Below are 19353 nucleotides of genomic sequence, written 5' to 3'. Positions count from 1 at the left end.
GGTCGGTTTTGCAACACCTTCTTTTCATGTTATATGCCAATGACTTGGATGACAGAATTGATGATTTTGTGGCCGAGTTTGCAGATGATGCAAATATAGGTGGAAGGGCAGGTAATGTAGCAAGAGCAGGGTGTCTGCAGAAGGACTTAATCAGGTCAGGAGAATGGGCAAAGAAGTGGCAGATGTAATAGTGTTGGGAATGTGTATGGTCATGCACATTGGTAGTAGGAACAAAGGCATAGACTATTTTCTAAATGGAGAGCAAATTGAGAAAACAGAGATACAAAGGTTCTTGGGAGTCCTTGTGCAGGATTCCCTAAAGTTTAACTTTCAGCTTGAGTCAGTGGTAAGGAGGCAAATGCGATGTTAACATTCATTCCAGGAAGACTCGAATATAAAAGCAGAGGTGTAATGCTGAGGCTTTATAAGGCTTTGGTCAAACTGCACGGAGTATTGTGAGCAGTTTTGGGCCCTGTTTAAGGTAGGAAGTGGTGATATTGGGGAAGGTCCAGAGGAGGTTCACAAAAATTATCTTGGAAATAAAAGGGTTAATGTATGTGGAACTTGCTGGAGTCTAGAAGAACAGGGGGAGTGGGGTGTGGGGGGAATCTCATTGAAACTTATCGAATATTGAAAAGGTTTCTATAGAGTGTGTATGGAGAGGGTACTTCCTATAGTGGGGCGGTCTGGGACCAAAGTGCACAGCTTAGAATACAAGAATGTCCATTTATAACAGTGACTAGTTTTGTGAATATATGGAATTCATTGCCACAGTGGAGACCAAGTCCTTGGGTTTATTTAAAGCAGAGGTTGATAGATTCCTGATTAGTAAGCGTGTCAAAGGTTATGAAGAGAAGACGGGAGAATGGGGTTGAGAGGGATAATAAATCAGCCATGATGGAGGCATGACTCAATGGGGCGATCAACATAATTCTGCTGCTATGTCTTATGGTCGGAGGACTGGATGATATCTAATGTTGATCGTTGTTCAAGAAAGGCTCAAAGAATAAGCTGGGAAATTATAGGCCAGCAAGCCTGAAGTCGGCAATGGGTAAGTTATTAGAATGTACTCTAAGGGACCGGTTATACAAGTACTTCGATAGACGGGTCTGAATAGGGATAGTGCACATGCTTTGTGCATGGCAAGTTGTGTATAACCAAATTATAGAGTTTAGTAAGGAGGTTGCTGGGGAAGTTGATGAAGGAAAGGCATTGGATTTTGTCAACTGGACTTTAGCAAGGTCTTTGATAAAGTATTGCAAAGAAGGCTGGTCAAGAAGGTTCAGTGGCTTAGCATTCAGAATCAGCGGTAAATTGGATTTGACGTTGGCTTCACAGTAAAAGTCAGAGAGTGGTAATAGATGGTTGCTATCTCACTGGAGGCCTGTGACCAGTGGGGTGCCACAGGGATCGGTGCTGGGTCCATTGTCTGTCATCTACATCAGCAATCAAGATGATAATTTGTAGATGACTCCAAGATTGGGGGTGTGGTGGACAGTGAGGAAAACTATCAAAACTTGCAGCAGGATCTGGACCATCTGAGAAATGACAGATGGAATTTAATGCAGAGAAGTTTGAGCTGTTACACTTTAGGAAGGCCAACCAGAGTAGGATTTACACAGTGATAAGTAGGGCACTGAATAGTGTGGTTTTTCCACTGGGGTTGAGTGAGATTAGAACTAGAGGTCATAGGTTGAGGATGAAAGGTAGAATATTTAAAGTGAACCCAAGAGCGAACTTCTTCACTCAGATGGTGGAAGCATGGAAGGATCTGCCAGTTCCATGCAGGTTTGATTTTAAGAGAAATTTGGAAAATACGTGATGGTGGGGGGATGGAAGTCTACGTTGCCGGTCGATGGGACTGAGCAGAATAACAGTTGGGCTCAGACTAGATGTCTGTGTCTGTGCCGTGTGACTCGATGAGTGCAGAAATTGCAGGTTCAGGTTGTAAGACAAGTTGCAAACCTGGTGACACTGCATTATATGAATGAATGAATTAAACAACAAAAGGAATATGCAATAGAAACAGCTAAGGTATCTCATAAATACTGGATCATGTAGAACATTTAATAGGAAAGTGAGACTCCAAGAACATTACCATCCCGAACAATGGCTGGCATCGGTATGGGAGTTATAAAGTAAAGACTGATGCATTCATAGACATGTTCAGTATGAGGTGTCAGGTGGATGATCCACTTTACCTACTCCTAAGATTCCTTCTACTCCCCATCACAAAGTCTGCCTCCAACCAATTCATTTCATTCCAGGTAACAGCAAGAAACAGCTGAGACTACTGGATACAGTAAAGGCTATGGATTACAGTTCCAAAGATCTGTGTTCTAGTGCTAGCTTCAACTCCAGTGAGGTTGCTAAAGTTTCTATACTGGCATTCATCTGGAAAATTACTCAGCTATGTGTTGTTCGCAGTAAAAAAAACAGAATCCAATCTGACTAATTACTTCTCAAGGATCAGCATTGTGATGAAAGCTGTCATTAACAGTGTTACTAGAAATAATCCATTCCAGACCTCATCAGAACCTTGAGTCAAATGGGACCAAAGAGCTGAAATCATACCAGTACTCCAAAAAAGCAGGGTGAGCTGTCTCAGTGACTATCACCCAGTGGTACTCATATCTACTACAATGAAGTGCTTTGAGAGGAATGAACTCCTGCCTAAGCAAGGACCTGGACCTGCTACAACTTGTCTATCGCCATAATAGGTCCAAGCAGACGCAATCTCACTGGCTCTCCACCCAGCCTTGGATTACTTGGACAATAGTGGTACCCACGTCAGGCTGCTGTTTAGTGATTACAGGACAACATTCAACACAATCATTCACTCAGTTATAATCAACAAACTCCAAAACCCGGGCCTCTGTACCTCCCTCTGGAATTGGATCCCTGACTTCCTCACTGGGAGACCTCAGTCTGATCTGAGTAGATAAGAAATAACATCTCAACCTCACTGTCAGTCAACACTGGCACACCTCAAGGATGCCTGTTTAGCCCACTGTTCTACTCTCTGTACACCCACAATTGTTTGGCTAGGCACAGCTCAAATGACATCTATAAATTTGCTGATGGGACAACTATTGGCAGAATTTCAGAAGGTGCTGAGGAAGATGCCATCTTACTGTCACCTATAGCTTTTATTATTATACCCTGCATTGTACTACAGCCACAAAACAGCAAGTTTCATGACTTGCGCCAATGATATTAAACCTGATTCTGATTCTGAGTTTTGGAAGTGAAGTGGGAGTATCTGTCATTAACATGAGAACAGCATTTGACTAAATGTGACATTAAGGAGATGTGGTTAACAAACGTAAATGGTCATCAAAGCAAAACACCTCAATAGGTTGTGTTATACCTTGCACAGAAGAGGATTGTTATTAGGATTACTCATCCAAGTCACAAGACAAAACTGCAGGAATTTTTCATGATAGTGTAATAGTCCTGGTCATTCCCAGCTGCTTCGTCAATGACCTTTCTTCCATCATAAGGCAACGTTCACTGATGATTGCAAAATGTTCAACTCCTCATGAAGACCTAAGCAACATTTGGGCAAGGTCTGATAAGTGGCAAGTAACATCCATCCATAAAAGTGCAAGGCAAAGCTCTTCCCAACAAAGAGCTTGACCATCTACTCTTAACATCCATTGAATTACCATTGCTGGGTCCTCCAGGTATCAATATCACCATTGACGAGAAGCTCAGTTAGACCAGATCCATAACTACTGTGGCTACAAGAACCAGCCAGAGACTGGATATTGTGCAGTGAATCTCCTGAGACTTCAAACTCTGGCACACTTTGGCTGCAGTGTCTACCATCTACAAAATGCACCGCAGTTCCTCATACAGCCTAATTTTGACAGCTTCCAAACTCAGTTTAATTGTCACATCGCTCACCACTCCAGGTATCACCCCTGTACTCTGGCAGACTTGGTTTGGCCTTGTCCCTCGAACTGTAAGCCTGACCTGCTGGATGAATAAAGGTGAAAAGGAATGTTTTCTTCTGCATGTTACCTTCCTACTTGTATACCACCTGCACTAGGATTTAGAAACCAGAATATCCTACCCTTTCTGAGTTATCCTAAACACGAAGGCTGCAACATTTTAGGAAGGAACACACTTCTTCCCAAGACTAATTAGGGGTGTATATCAAATACTGGCCTTGCCAGAGATGCACGGGTCCTATAAATGAATGAAAAAATAACAGATGGTGGAGATTTGCCACTTCTAACAGAGATCTCTAACCATCTCTTTTTGATTTTCAAAGAAATATCATCATCAAATTCCCCAAGATCCAGGGCATCACCAGAAACCTTATCGGAACAGCACATAAATGCTGTTCATGATGACAAGAGAGTAGGGCAGGTGTTGGGTATTCTTCATCAAGTAACCAAACTTCCAACCTCCCCATTTGTTTGGAGGAATGTTATTTTAACATAACTTGAGAAACTCAACTCAAATGAGGTCAGACTTGCCCAGTTGAATGGTAGCCAATTTGCTAGCTTGCACTCACGTCTTCACCACCTTCATGATGGGCAATAATCTTGCTGAATCGCCCATATTCCAGGATGAATATGTAGAAAACGGAGGGCAGTGAGATATTGGGACTGATGCAAAGATATAAGGAAAGAGTGAAGCAGCAGCATTAATTTGGGATGTGTTCATAGCTACAGTGAGAGTGGGTCAGAGTCTTGATATGTGCATGAAGCACCCATGGGGAAAACATGGTGCATTAGGATATGAATTGGTCTAGCAGGATTCAATCTGAACAATAACACCTGCATTGAAAATCTCTACAATCCCTTAATTGGTGTAAATGCAACAAATGTAATTATCTAATCACAATTATGTATTTTAACTATTGCTTTTGAAGTTTATAAAACAAATTGTGTCAGTTTCATGAAAACAAAGATATTTGGTTGAATCATCTTCACTCTACTTTTTATACTAAATGGTCACCGATAAGGCAAATTTGCAGGCTAGTGTTTAGGGTTACGCTAAAGGATAGGATTAAATTTGTGAGCCAAGCTTCAAAATTAGTGAATATTCTTTTTCTGTGTGTATGGACTGGCCCACTGGGCATGCCCCAGTGTACCGAACTGGATCAGTGACAAATTATACAGCCATGCTAGTGTTTCCCACCTAGTACTTATCTTCACTCTATCAGAGCAAGTCACTTGATTTCATCTACATTTCATTGCTACCTAGGCTTTCTTTCTCTTTCTCTTTCAGAGGAGGGATAAAGTTAGCAGTTTCTCTGTCTATACACGGTCCATAACCTGTTGAGTTTTAAAAACATTTTTTATTTCTGTTTCAGATTTTCTGCATCTGCAGCTTTTTGATTTCATACGCTGTAAGAAATTGGGAGTTTTTTTATCAGTAGGGCTGTTGGTCATAGTTTGATTCATGTGGTGCGAGGTGATGAGGTGCAACAGCTGTGGAATTAGAGTGGGTAAAATTTGGAAATTATTAACATTGCCAGGAATTTCCAATTGCTTATTTTCACCTCTGCCTTTTTAAGTTGGTCTATAATTGTTGTCTCTTCATTATCTAATTCTCTTTTGAAGATCGGTGGTGAATGTCCTTCAATCATTGATTCATACAGTGCATACTAAATCTTAACAGTTCACTAGATAAAGGTGTTTTTCCCAAACCCATATCTGAGACATTTGCCTATTATTTTAAACCTGTGTCCTTTGGTTACTGACCCTCTGGTAAGTGGAAACTATTTCTCCTTCTGTATCAAAACTCCCTGTAATTTTGAACACCTCTTTAAATCTCATTTAACATTCTCTGATTTAGGAAGGACAATGTGAACATCTTTACTCTTAAAAGTCGCTAAAAATCCTCACCACTGGTACTTAAAATTACTTCTGTATCCTCTCCAAGCCCTGACACCACTTGGTTTTCAGTGCCTTTTATGTGGAGTTTTATTGAGATAAGTAACTATGTCACTCACCCAGGTAAGTCCTGAAGAACTTCCACTAGAGAAAAAAAAATACAGTGTTACAGTATGTAAGGAAGTGAACGGATTTGCTATGATTATCCAGGTAGATTTCCCTTGTATATTTGATGAGCGATTGTCAATAGGTACTTTTTCTTAGCTTAAAGGTGGCACTTACATACACTTTTGCTTTCATTCATGCCCTTGTCAGAAATAATAACTAAGGTATCCTGAGTGGAAATATGGAACTGATGAAGAATGCTACCTTTCCGAGCTCACTGGCTTCTAAACTGGGGGTAGCTCATGCATATACTGCAAACCCAATCATCAAGCAAATGCCTACACTTTAAACTTGGCACAGGCTCTGTTCGGCTGTTGGTCGTAGTGTAGCTCTTTGATTGATAGCAATAAAACTTGTAGTACTGTATGCTAGTCCCAAACAATTGTATACTAGGGTTTCAATAAACTTCCTGGCTTTATTGCAGATCAGTAAAAAACTTTGGTTCATTGAGAATGTTGTGGGAACCTGGGTGCAGGACTGTTTTCACAGATTCCTATGGGTATCCGTTCTGTATGAAGTTACTGGATGTAGGGAAACTGAAGATTAAGGGAAGCAGATCCTTGTGCAAATCACAGCACTCCTAGAGTAAAGGAGCAGAGACACTGAAAGGTTCATAGATTCAAACCTTCAAAGAGGTAAAAGCCCTTTGGGTCTATTTTAAGGGTGGGCACTTTCATGATGATTGGGTTTGCAGTATATGCATGATCTCTTACCAGTTTAGAAGCCATTTTGCCTGGAAGGGTAGCATTCTTCATCAGGTTTGTGTATCCACTCAAGATACCTCAGTTATTGTGCAGAAATGGATTATAATAACAAAGAAGTAAAGCAATAATAATACAGATATTTAAGGAACAATTCAAATAATAGGCTATATTTTTCCATTTCAGCGCCCTGGCTGGATGGAGCTGACAAAACACACATTGTTTTGGGATCTTTATCTCAGCATATTATCTAACCTAATGTTTTTCAAAACTTCCAGCACATCCTCTTTCTTAACATCAACATATTCAAGCATATTAGCCTGTTCTCATAATCATCAAGGTCCTTCTCACTGGTGAATACCGAAGCAAATTATTCATTAAGGACCTCTTCTACCTCCTCCGACTCCACACATGTTTCCTCTACTATCCCTGATTGATCCTACCCTCACTCTGGCCAACTTCCTGTTCTTCATGTGTGTAGAATACCTTGAGGTTTTCCTTAATCCTACTCACAAAGTCCATTCTTCAGCTCCTTCCTGTCTGCCCTGTAACTCTCTAGAGCTCAGCCAGATCCTTCCTTCCGAAACCATAAGTATGCTTCTTTTTCCTCTTGACCAGGTGTTCAGCATCTCTTGTCAACCATGGCTCCTTCACCCTCCCATCCTTCCCCTGCCTCATTGGGACAAACCTATCCAGAACCCACAGCAAGTAGTCTCTAAACAGCCTCCACATTTCCATTGTGCATTTCCCTGAGTACATCTGTTCCCAATTTATGCTCCCCATTTAGGAAGTGTAAATGCATGATACTGTTTCATCCAGTGTTGTACAGGTACAAATCTGCCTTATTTGGATTAAGATGTAACAGGAACATCCAGGACATTTCAACTCATGCTGGACTTGTGCATGGGTCTTCTGAGCCATGAGTTGCTTTTGCACACTAGTGGAATTTCAATGCCAGGATGCATACAGTCTCCTTTCAAAACTTACCTGAGAAAATGGAAATAGGCCCTTTGGAGCAACTGGCCCATGCTGACCAAAGTGTCCTTCCAAGCTACTCCCATTTGCCAGCTTTTGGCCCAGGGTTTAGAACATGGTAGAGAAATCTGAACCATATTGACTGCTTTGTGTATAAAATCATAAGGACCATAGATAGAGGGAATGTTCTCAGTCTTTTTTCTGGGGCTTGGAAATCAAGAATTAGAGGGCATATGTATAGGGTGACGGGAAAGATTTAATAGGTACTCGAGGGACTTTTTTTAATACAGCAGGTGGTATATATGTGGAATTTGTTGCACAGAAAGTAGTTGAGTCAGGTATAAAAGCAACCTTTTAAAGACAGTTGGACAGGTATATGGAAAGGAAGGGTTTAGAAAGTTATGGGCCAAATGCTGGCAAATGGGACGAGCTTAGAAGGGCACGTTGGTCAGCGTGGGCCAGTTGCACCGAAGGGCCTGTTTCCATGGGATCCCAGGACAGCAAATCAAAGTTTTATGATGCACCTCAGACAGGGACACTGCCAAGTAAGTTCATTCTTCACCTCTGACTACCATCCTTCTCTCTCTCACCCACCAGCCCTCTAGAGTCAGTCAACTCACAGAACCTGATACAATTACTCCCCCAATCTCATTGAAGAACCAATGGTATAGGAATTGAGGATCAGAGGAGTCAATGGGACAGAAAGCTCAAACTAGGGAGAAGAAATATAAAGCAGATCTGAGTTTGGAGATTCTAAACGATCCTGCTGGTTCTATTTCTCCACTCCCCAATCACATTGCGTTCTCAGTCCATGATCTCCCATCACATTAATTCTCTCCAATCCTCTATACTCTCCATTCTGTTAATCCTGTTTGATCCATGTATCCTTGTCCCAGATTCCCCATTCCAAATGATTTTCTGTACCACAGACACTCTACCATTGATCTCCCAAATAATGGCCTATCTATTTAATTCCCCAGGCCCTCAGTCCTCCCATCCTATTGATTTTCTCAGTCCCAGATCCTTCTATCCCATTGAATCTCCTGATTGCCTGTTCCCCCCAATGCCATTGTATGTTAGAAACATAGAAAGCCTACAGCACAGTGGTGGTCTGTCCATCGTCGTCGATGAAGACCTCGACACCATTAGTCACTTTGGGACGGGATGCGATATGTCAGAAGATAACTGGTCAGGCTAATTCGGGCAAGGAATGTCCTGGCACATGTTGGGCAGACATGTGTAGGCTCTGCAGTTGTTGCGCTGGTGACTCTGGACTTGCGCAGCTCGCGCTTATGTTGTGCTTCAGCAATGCGCCTTACTTTGTAAGCTTGACAGCCCTTGTGGATGAGGCTGCGCCAGGTAGGGCGGTTTTGTGCCAGCGTTTCCCAGGTGATTGGGTCTATGTCAAGCGACTTCAGGGAGGCCTTTAGTGTGTCTTTGTAACATTTCTTTTGCCTTCCATGTGAGCGTCTTCCAGCAGAGAGTTCCCCAAAAAGGAGCTGCTTGGGTATGCGCTCGTCCGGCATGCGGATGACATGACCTGCCCACCGGGTCTGTGCTCTCATCAGCAGCGTGTGGACTGATAGTAGACTTGCTCCAGGGAGAACTTCAGTAACTGGTACTTTATCTTGCCATCTGATGCCTCATATTCTATCAAGACAAGTCATGTGGAAATGGTTGAGCTGTCTTGCATGCCTTCGATACACAGTCCACGTTTCACAGGTGTACAGGAGGGTAGTGAGTACCACGGCTCTGTAGACCTTCAGCTTTGTTGCTGGACTGATTCCTCGACGTTCCCATACAGTGGAGCGCAGTCTACCAAAAGCAGAATTTGCCTTTGCTATTCTGCAGTTAACTTCTGTATCAATAGTCACTGCTCGGGAGAGGATGCTGCCAAGGTAAGTAAACTGGTCCACTGCCTGTAGTTTCTGTCCTTTGACTGTGATTTTGGGTTCTGTGTATGGTGCATGAGGGCCAGGCTGGTGCATGACTTCGGTCTTTTTGATGTTGATGGTGAGTCCAAAGTTGTCACAAGCCATGGAGAATTTGTCCATATTGACTTGCATCTCTGGCTGTGAGCCAGCATACAGGGCGCAGTCATCGGAAGTCTCTCAGAACAGTCTCCTTCACTTTGGTAACAGCTTGAAGTCTCCTCAGGTTGAAGAGCTTCCCATCCACTCTATACTCGAGGCTGATTCCAGCATCACTGTCCTGGAAGACAACATTCAGCACGGCAGTAAACATCATGCTGAGCAGTGAGGGTGCGAGCACACAGCCCTGTTTGACACCATTGCTGACTGGGAACGCCTCAGAGGATTCTCCGCCATCCAGCACTCTGGCCATCATGCCATCGTGGAACTGGCGTACCATCTGAATGAATTTGGCGGGGCAGCCGAACTTTGACATGATCCTCCGCAGGCCTTGTTGGCAGACAGTGTTGAAGGCATTTGTGAGGTCAACAAAAGTTGTGTAGAGTTCGCGATTCTGCTCCTGACACTTCTCCTGAAGTTGGCGCGCGGCAAAAATCATGACAATAGTCCCACGACCTTTGCGAAAGCCACACTGTGACTCTGGCAGCAGGCCCAGCTCCAGATGAGTGACCAGATGATTTAGCAGGACACTTGCAAGGGTTTTTCCTGCGATGGAGAGCAGCGAGATTCCTCGGTGGTTGTCGCATACTTGTTGATTGCCCTTCCTCTTGTAGAGGTGTACGATGGATGCATCTTTAAGTTCCTGAGGAATGGATCCTTGCATCCAAAAAGACTGGAACAACTTGGTGAGCTTCTGTATAAGTACAGGACCACCGGCTTTGTAGATCTCTGCAGATATGGTGTCTGCCCCTGGGGCTTTGCGGACGGCTTCAAAGTGTTCAGCCCATCTCTGCATGATCTGAGCCTTCTCTGTAATGAGAGTTGTACTATCTGTACTCAGGAGGAGGGAACTCCCAAGAGAATGAGGTCCGTAGAGAGTGTTGAGGGCTTCATAGAATTGTTTCAAATCATTCCTGTCAGTGTATCCCCGTATTTCATCTGCTTTGGCGCTCAGCCAGGCATCTTGCATTTTACGCAGTTTATTCTGGACTGTCATGTGAGCACTGGTAAAGGCGTTTTTCTTGGCAGCTGATGATGGGTCGTTTGGCTGTGCCAAACATGTCCTTACTATAGAAAATACCTTGGGTTCCCATAGCCTTTTATTCTTCTAAACTCCATGTACCTATCCAGGAGTCTCTTAAAAGAACCTATCATATCTGCCTTGACCACTGCTGCCGGCAGCCCATTCCACGCACTCACCACTCTCTGCATAAAAAAAACTTAACCCTGACATCTCCTCTGCACCTGCTTCCAAGCACCTTAAAACTGTGTCCTCTCGTGTTAGCCATTTCAGCCCTGGGAAAAAGCCTCTGACTATCCATATGATCAATGCCTCTCATCATCTTATATACCTCTATCAGATCACCTCTCATCCTCCGTCACTCCAAGGAGAAAAGGCTGAGTTCACTCAACGTATTCTCATAAGGCATGCTCCCCAATTTAGGCAGCATCCTTGTAAATCTCTTCTGGACCCTTTCTATGGTTTTCACATCCTTCCTATAGTGAGGTGGCCAGACTAAATCCCTCCCCAACCCACTGATTCATTCTGGTTTCCCCACTTTTTATCCCATTGATTGCTACAGCTTCAAATACTCCCATCCATTCATTCTTATATTCTCTGGGTCACCATCTCAATGGTCTCAAAATCTTTATTTCATTGATTCTCTCAGTCCCTGATCCTCAAAATCCCAACATTTCTTGAACTCTTGTTGAATTTAATCCTCCCTGTTCTTAATATCACAATCCTATTCATTCTCCTAATCCCTTAATTGTCATTTCATTGATTCTCTTAGCTCCTTATCTGCTGCCAGTGATTCTCCCTGTCCTTGGTCCCTAATTTCCCCATCCCACTGATGCTCCTCATTCCAGAAATTCCTTTCCAAAGATTCTTCATGCTCTCCTTCCCTGAAATTCTCCCAATTTTAGATTTTCTCCTGTTGATTCTACCATATCAGAACCTTCCTTCCATCCTATTGCTGATTCCCCATCCTATTGATTTCTTCCTATTCTTGATCTCTTTTTCCCATTGATGCCCCCAATGACAGGTTCTCTTAAATTGTTGATTCCATCAGTCCTAGATTCTTCCACCCCATACTTTCTTCCTTTCATCATTTCCCTTTCCCTCTTCCTATTGACCCTTCCTTTTTCGAATTCCCCCATTATTTTGTTGGGTGCCAGGCAAATAACCTCTTCCTCAATGACAACAAGACAAAGAAGGTGGTTGTTGACTTAGGAGAACTCTCACCACTCACACTCTTTTTACATTGGGGCACAGCAGTGGAAACTGCAAACAGTATCAAACTCCTGGGGGTACACATCTCACACAACCTCTTATGGTGCCAGAACACATCCAGTACAATCAGAAAAGGTCACCAATGCCTCTGCTTTCTGAGGAGGCTGAAGGGAGCTGGACGATGCACATCTGTACTCGTGTCCTTCTGCAGTTGCTTAGTAGAGAGCATCATAGCATGTTGCATCACTGCTTGGTACAGAAATTGCACTGTGGCAGACAGGAAAACTCTAGTAGTCAAAACTGCCCAATGCATCACTGGCACCATCAATGGAATGTATACAGAAAGGTGCCTGAAAAGGACCAGTAACACCAATCCTGCTTGTGGACTGTTTGTTCCACTCCCATCAGGGAATGGCTATGTAGCATCCACGCCAGGACTACCTGACTCAAAAACGGTTACTTTCCCGCAAGCAGGAGATGTTTAGCATCTCCAGCCACTAACCACCTCTCCACACCCTGCACAACTGCTGCTTAATCATTTCCTGTCAGAGTCACCTTATGTACAGACATTCCTATACCTAGTGTCACTATAAGGATATGCAATTAATCCATGTATATAACCCAGCTTCTGTATTTACAGTTGAAGTTGGAAATTTGCATACACCTTAGCCAAATACATTTAAACTCAGTCTTTCACAATTCCTGACATTTGATCCAAGAAAACATTCCCTGTAGTAGGTCAGTTAGGATCACTACTTTATTTGAAGAATGTGAAATGTCAGAATAATAGCAGAGAGAATGATTATTTCAGCTTTTATTTCTTTCATCACTTTCCCAGTGGGTCAGAAGTTTACGGACATTTTGTTAGTATTTGGTAGCCTTGCCTTTAAATTGTTTAACTTGGGTCAAATGTTTTGGGTAGCCTTCCACAAGCTTCTCACAGTAAGTTGCTGGAATTTTGTTCCACTCTTTCAGACAGAACTGGTATAACTGAGTCAGGTTTGTATATATTCTCCAAATCCCAAATGCTCCCATTCAGTTCATTCTCTTATATCAATTCCAAATCCCATTTTCCCCCAGTCCCTAATTTCCCCCACACCCATCTCATCACTTCTTTTTATTCCCAAGCTTCCCAACAAGATGAGAGCTCTGTGACAGGATGAATTAATTAAATTGGGAAAATCAGTGAGATGAGATTTATTAAGAAATGTTAGTCAGTGGGACTTGCAATTGTCTTGATTCCAAATCGTCCATTCCCATTGATTATACTGGTTCGCTATCCAATCTCATTCATTTTCCCAGTCTCCAAACCTACCAATTCATTTCCCCTGACTATCATTACGATTTATCCTAGATCTCTATCTCCATAATATTAATTCTCCTGGTTTCCTGTACCCCATCCCATTGATCCATATTTTCTCCAATTCCTAACCCAATCATTTAACTCAATCCAATTAATTTTCCCGGACCTTGTTGCACCTATCCCACTGATGCTTTTAGTCTCTCACACCCAATCCCAATAATTGCCCCAGTGACCAATTTTGCAAGTCTCACTGACTAACATTTCCAAATAAAGCTCATCTCACTGATTTTCCCAATTTAATTAACGGATCCTGTCACAGCACTCCCATCTCATTGATTCAGCTGGTCCCTGAGCCCCATCTCAATGGTTTTCTGCCTTATGATCCTTCCATCTCTTTCATTATCCCAGTCACTGATCACTCCATTCCAGTTCTACTTGTTTGAAACCTGCCCTTCCCTTTGTTTCTCCTGGAACCTCATCTGACTATCCCATTAACTCCTTTTACCCAATTCCTGCATTTCATTTGTTGTCCTGGTCCTTGATTCCACTTGCCATTTAATCCTGTTTTTCTTTCCCTCCTTCCCAATGGTATTTCTCCCAATATATAAAGCCCCAATCAGATTGATCCCTTCCTAATCATGATATCACCATCCAATGGATTCTTCATGACCCTGAATTATCATTTCATTGATTTTGCTGGTTCTCAATCCTTATCCCTTTTGGATCTTTCTGACTCCACTACACCCTTGCATTGATTTCTTCTAGTCTCTGACTCCCTGTTATCATAATCATATTAATTTTTCTTGTTTATGATCCATTTATTTTCCTGGTCCCGGAACCCCATCTCACTTCCTATTGATCCTCCAGATCTGCGATAATGCCCATGACATGGATTTAACCTCTTCCAGATATCCCCCGTACCACCGACCCTTTCCAACATCTTGATGATTACCTCAGCTCACATGCCAACACCTCCCCCACGCTGATGATGGACTTCAATGTCCCTGCCTCACTCTTGGATTCCCTTGGTCTCCTATCCAATCACCCTAGTGAATTTGCCTTCTTCAGTCTTGTTTAGAGACCATCAACATTATCCATTTTGCCTATTCTAATTTCTGATTTTCTCCCTTCAAAATAATTTATCCTGTCGGTCTGGACCATCACCACCTAATACACTACTCAGTGAGGCCTCTAATCCCGATCCTTCTCTCACACTATTATTGTTCATTCCTGATATATCTACACTTCCATGGGCCAGTCCCTGATGCCACTTCTATTCCCCTCCCTCCCCCCCCCCACCGATCCCCATAGTGGTTTCCAGCCACTACAGAGCCTCAATAGGATTACTGTCTGCTTGTACTCATGGTCTTTGCCTCCAAAAGGAGCCTTGCTGAACACACCATGGGTTCTGAAAAGTCATATCTAGTTACCTCAGCCTGGTCTCTGAACTACCCGAGGCACACTATAACTTTTTGACACAGAGAGTAGGTTAGAGGCTAGGAACCCTGTGGCAACTAACTGACCTCTTAGCTCCCCAAAGTCTTCTTTCCACCATCTACATAGCTAAAGTCAGAGTGTGAAGGAATACCATTCTCCACTTCCCTGGACAACTGCATAGAACATAGAACATAGAATAATACAGTACAGCACAGTACAGGCCCCTTGGCCCACAATGTTGTGCCGACCCTCAAACCCTGCCTCCCATATAACCCCCATCTTAAATTCATCCATTCACCTGTCTAGTAGTCTCTTAAATTTCACTAGTGTATCTGCCTCCACCGCTGACTCAGCAACCACTCTCTGAGTAAAAAACCTTCCTCTAATATCCCCTTTGAACTTCCCACCCCTTATCTTAAAGCCATGTCCCCTTGTATGGAGCGGTGGTGCCCTGGGGAAGAGGCGCTGGCTATCCACTTTATCTACTCCTCTTAATATCTTGTATACCTCTATCATGTCTCCTCTCATCCTCCTTCTCTCCAAAGAGTAAAGCCCTAGATCCCTTAATCTCTGAGCATAATGCATATTCTCTAAACCAGGCAGCATCCTGGTAAATCTCCTCTGTACCCTTTCCAATGCATCCACATCCTTCCTATAGTAAGGTGACCAGAACTGGACACAGTACTCCAAGTGTAGCCAAACCAGAGTTTTACAGAGGGAGGGAACATCGACTCAGACCATGAGAGGCCTGCATCGGGCATTTTCATGCTTTACAGAGCTGCATCATTACATTGCGACTCTTAAACTCTATCCCTCAACTTATGAAGGCTAATACCCCATAAACTTTCTTAACTACCCTATCCACCTGTGAGGCAACCTTCAGGGATCTGTGGATATGTACCCCTAGATCCCTTTGCTCCTCCACACTACCAAGTATCCTGCCATTTACTTTGTACTCTGCCTTGGAGTTGGTCCTTCCAAAGTGTACCACCTCATACTTCTCCGGGTTGAACTCCATCTGCCACTTCTCAGCCCGCTTCTGCATCCTATCAATTTCTCTCTGCAATCTTCAACAATCCTCTACACTATCCACAACACCACCAACCTTTGTGTCGTCTGCAAACTTGCCAACCCACCCTTCTACCCCCACATCCAGCTTGTTAATAAAAATCACGAAAAGTAGAGGTCCCAGAACTGATCCTTGTGGGACACCATTAGTCACAACCCTCCAATCTGAATGTACTCCCTCCACCACGCCCCTCTGCCTTCTGCAGGCAAGCCAATTCTGAATCCACCTGGCCAAACTTCCCTGGATCCCATGCCTTCTGACTTTCTGAATAAGCCTACCGTGTGGAACTGCAGCCTCAACAGCATTCATATCAGCCATTTGACACTCATCAAAAACTATTCACTCACTCATTCACTAATGCATAGTATTAGCAGTTTGTATTGTGAAGGGCAGGAACTGAATTAAAAAGTAAAGATTCAGAAATTAGCATATTTTGATAGTAGACAGAGGTATTGGGAAACAGTTGTGAGTAGCTGAAGAGAACGAAGTCCATAGTAGCATTTACACGATAAGTGAATAAATAAACCAAAATGGACCTTGAAGGCACACAGGCAGGAGAAGGCAGCTAAATTAGAGTGAGAGCCTTTAATCTCACCCAGACCAAATAATCTCCTTCACTGCTGTAAAATTCTTGGTTCCCAACACTTTCCCTACCACTACAAGCAGCAAGTCAATCATTAAAGTGAAGAGAAAATTAAATGGAGATAGAATTAAACTTAAAGCATTAACGATAAATGTAAATGCTGATTAAAAGTAAATGTAAGCAAGTACCTGCAGATATAATGATGTTGGTTTAGCTTCAGTTAATGATGGTTTTGGCTTTAAATCATGAACTGATTGCACTCCGCTGTGGTCATTTCGGAAACCCATCACCCATCCATTACCCTGGCTTCTGCAGGGTACCAGCTGCCTTTCCCATGAAGTGCATGTGATGCATGAAAGATGGAATATGACGTGGAGTGGGTTCACTCACCGTCTCCTCATTGTTTTCGAACACTTCCCTCGCCTCCTCGAAGCTGCACTGTTCCTCTCTGCACTCTCGCTCCAAGTTGCCAGGTCTGATTTCCTCCAGCAGGAAATTAATACGTTTCTGTCTACTCAAAAGGCCGTGGGCATCCTTACTGGAAAGAAAGACTGAGAGGAGATATGGTGTTATTTTTTAAGGCCACTGCTTTTCTTAACAATGACCTTTGCTGTAAGTTGATTTTGCACTCCACATTGAACAAACCTTGTTGATTTGCTTCTGTGGGGACAAACGATGAGAAGATGAGCCCCAGAAGCCATGCCATTGTGAATAACGTCCCCATAAAACCAGACCCTTCACTCTCTCCTTTCAATGGACTGTGCAGGAAGGATTAAAGTCCAGTGTCTGTCTGTCAGTTACTGGCGTTGTTTATTTTTGTGGTCAGTTATTACAGCAATTGACATTACTCTGAGCTCACGTTTACTGCATCACTTTGTTTGGTTCTCTGAAAAGTAATTAGGTCCAAACAACAAGCCTGGGTTGGGGGGGCTGATCTCCACCTCCATTAAATTAACTAAATGCAGTATTGAGCGCACTCTCTAGTCTAGAGACTGCTGACCAGGCAATGACATTACCTAGAATAAACGCAATATATTCCGTTCAAACTGTGTTCCTGTCAGACTTTCTCCAGTCTGTCAGTGTCCAAATCTACCAGTCCCACCCTCTAGTGCCTTCTTCCTCAGACCCTTACCTACTTTCTCCTTAAATGCATCCAAAGAATTCACTTGAACCATTTTCAGAATCAGACCTACTCATGAACCACTCTCTGGTTCAAGTGTCTTTTTTCTGAATTCCCTGCTTGATTATTTTCTGTCTCCTTTTGATGATGTTTGGGTTTGCTGTTCCCAGATCTGTCCTAGAATTTGAAACAGGACTGAAAAGAGGAGGTGATGGCAAAGGGTTGGGGGGATGCTTCTGTTTTTCAGGGTTCTCCAGGCTGTGCTGTTCCACTGCACTTGAGGTCTCAGGTGTTGAATGCACTTGAGCAGATCCATGCAAGAAAACTCCTCAGTTATTTTCTCTGCCTCTGCTGTCACAATGGAGAGCGGAAATCATCAAGAAATGAACCAGGCCCAGTCTTGTTAGTTGGGAGAGGTGAGCAAGAGCATTGTGGAGGTAGGTTGGTCAGGTGAGTTGATTGTTGAGGGGAGTTAAGCAGACAACAAGAGCACCAGCAATGAGGGTGTGGGGATGGAACTGGTAAGTGATGGAAGCTAGAAGAATGATACGCTGGGAGGCAAATGGACTACCTAACCATCCCAATGTGACCTAGATAATGTTTAAATAACATTAAGGTAGGCCTTAACCTTTCAATTAAGATCTACCTCAACTTATAAAGTCCATGCTTAATTTCATCTTTGGGTAGAATTTTGTGCAAGTTTTTTTTTGTAATTTTCAAGAATAAACTTTATTAATTAAAATATTGTGGTGAGCATTCAGTCCATGATGACAGATGAGAAAAATTGTTTTTATTGCAATAAGCATGATAACAGACAGAACACCATCAGTCGGAGAGAACCCACTCAATCACATATAGACAGGGGAAGTGATTATTACACACCTCGGTTACATTCAGGATGGCAGACAAACACACAAATGAACAACTGTATAGCCCAAGCTAAAATAAATGAACTTGAACATTTCACCATAATTCTACGGAACACACACACGACAAATGTATTTTACAACAAGAACAATAAATAGCGCTGGCTGCAGAGGATGCTGTGGCAAGCTGTTGACCACGCCCCTGGAGTGCCACTTTATACAGTGCCCATAAAAAGTATTCACCCCCTTGGAAGTTTTCATGTTTTATTGTTTTACAATATTGAATCACAGTGATTTAATTTGGCTTTTTTGACACTGATCAACAGAAAAAGACTTTCATTTCAAAGTGAAAACAGATCTCTACAAAGTGATCTGAATTAATTTCAAATATAAAACACAAAATAATTAATTGCATAAGTATTCTCCCCCTTCAAGTCAGTATTTAGAAGATGCTCTTTTAGCAGCAATTACACCCTTGAGTCTGTGTGGATAGGTCTCTATCAGCTTTACACATCTGGACTCTGCTATTTTACCCCATTCTTTACAAAACTGCTCAAGCTCTGTCAGATTGTAAGGGGATCTTGAGTGAACAGCCCCTTTCAAGTCCAGGCACAAATCTTGCAGACTGCATCAGGTTTTCCTCCAGGAGTTCTCTGTATTTTACTGCATTCATTTTACCCTCTACCTTTTCAGGGTCTGAAGCAATGAAGCATCCCTACAACATGATGCCGCCATCACCATGCTTCACAGTAGGGATGGTGTGTTTTTGATGATGTGTGGTGTTTGTCCAATGGCCACAAAGCTCACTTTTGGTTTCATCAAACCATAAAACCTTCTTCCAGCTGACTTCAGAGTCTTCCCATATGTCTTCTGGCAAACTCTAGCTGAGCTTTCATGTGAGTTTTTTTTTCAACAGTGGCTTTTTCTTTGCCACTCTCCCATAAAACTGTGATTGGTGA

At 42.8% G+C, this 19353-nt stretch overlaps 1 protein-coding gene across 1 annotated transcript in view; it reads right to left on the bottom strand.

The window, feature by feature from the left end:
* Positions 1 to 17150, bottom strand: part of LOC140199846 (venom prothrombin activator trocarin-D-like) — a 37350-nt gene extending 20200 nt beyond the window's left edge. The window contains exons 1-3 of the mRNA XM_072262353.1: positions 17054 to 17150; positions 16799 to 16959; positions 5972 to 5996 (exon numbers count right to left, since the gene is read on the bottom strand). Of these exons, the coding sequence (XP_072118454.1) occupies positions 5972 to 5996; positions 16799 to 16959; positions 17054 to 17132 (265 nt within the window). The 5' untranslated portion in view covers positions 17133 to 17150. The remainder of the gene's footprint in view (positions 1 to 5971; positions 5997 to 16798; positions 16960 to 17053) is intronic.
* Positions 17151 to 19353: the final 2203 nt, after the last annotated feature.

Source organism: Mobula birostris, chromosome 6 (assembly GCF_030028105.1).
Source record: "Mobula birostris isolate sMobBir1 chromosome 6, sMobBir1.hap1, whole genome shotgun sequence".
Classification (NCBI taxonomy): Eukaryota; Metazoa; Chordata; class Chondrichthyes; order Myliobatiformes; family Myliobatidae; genus Mobula; species Mobula birostris.
This window is presented reverse-complemented; position numbering and strand designations above follow the sequence as displayed.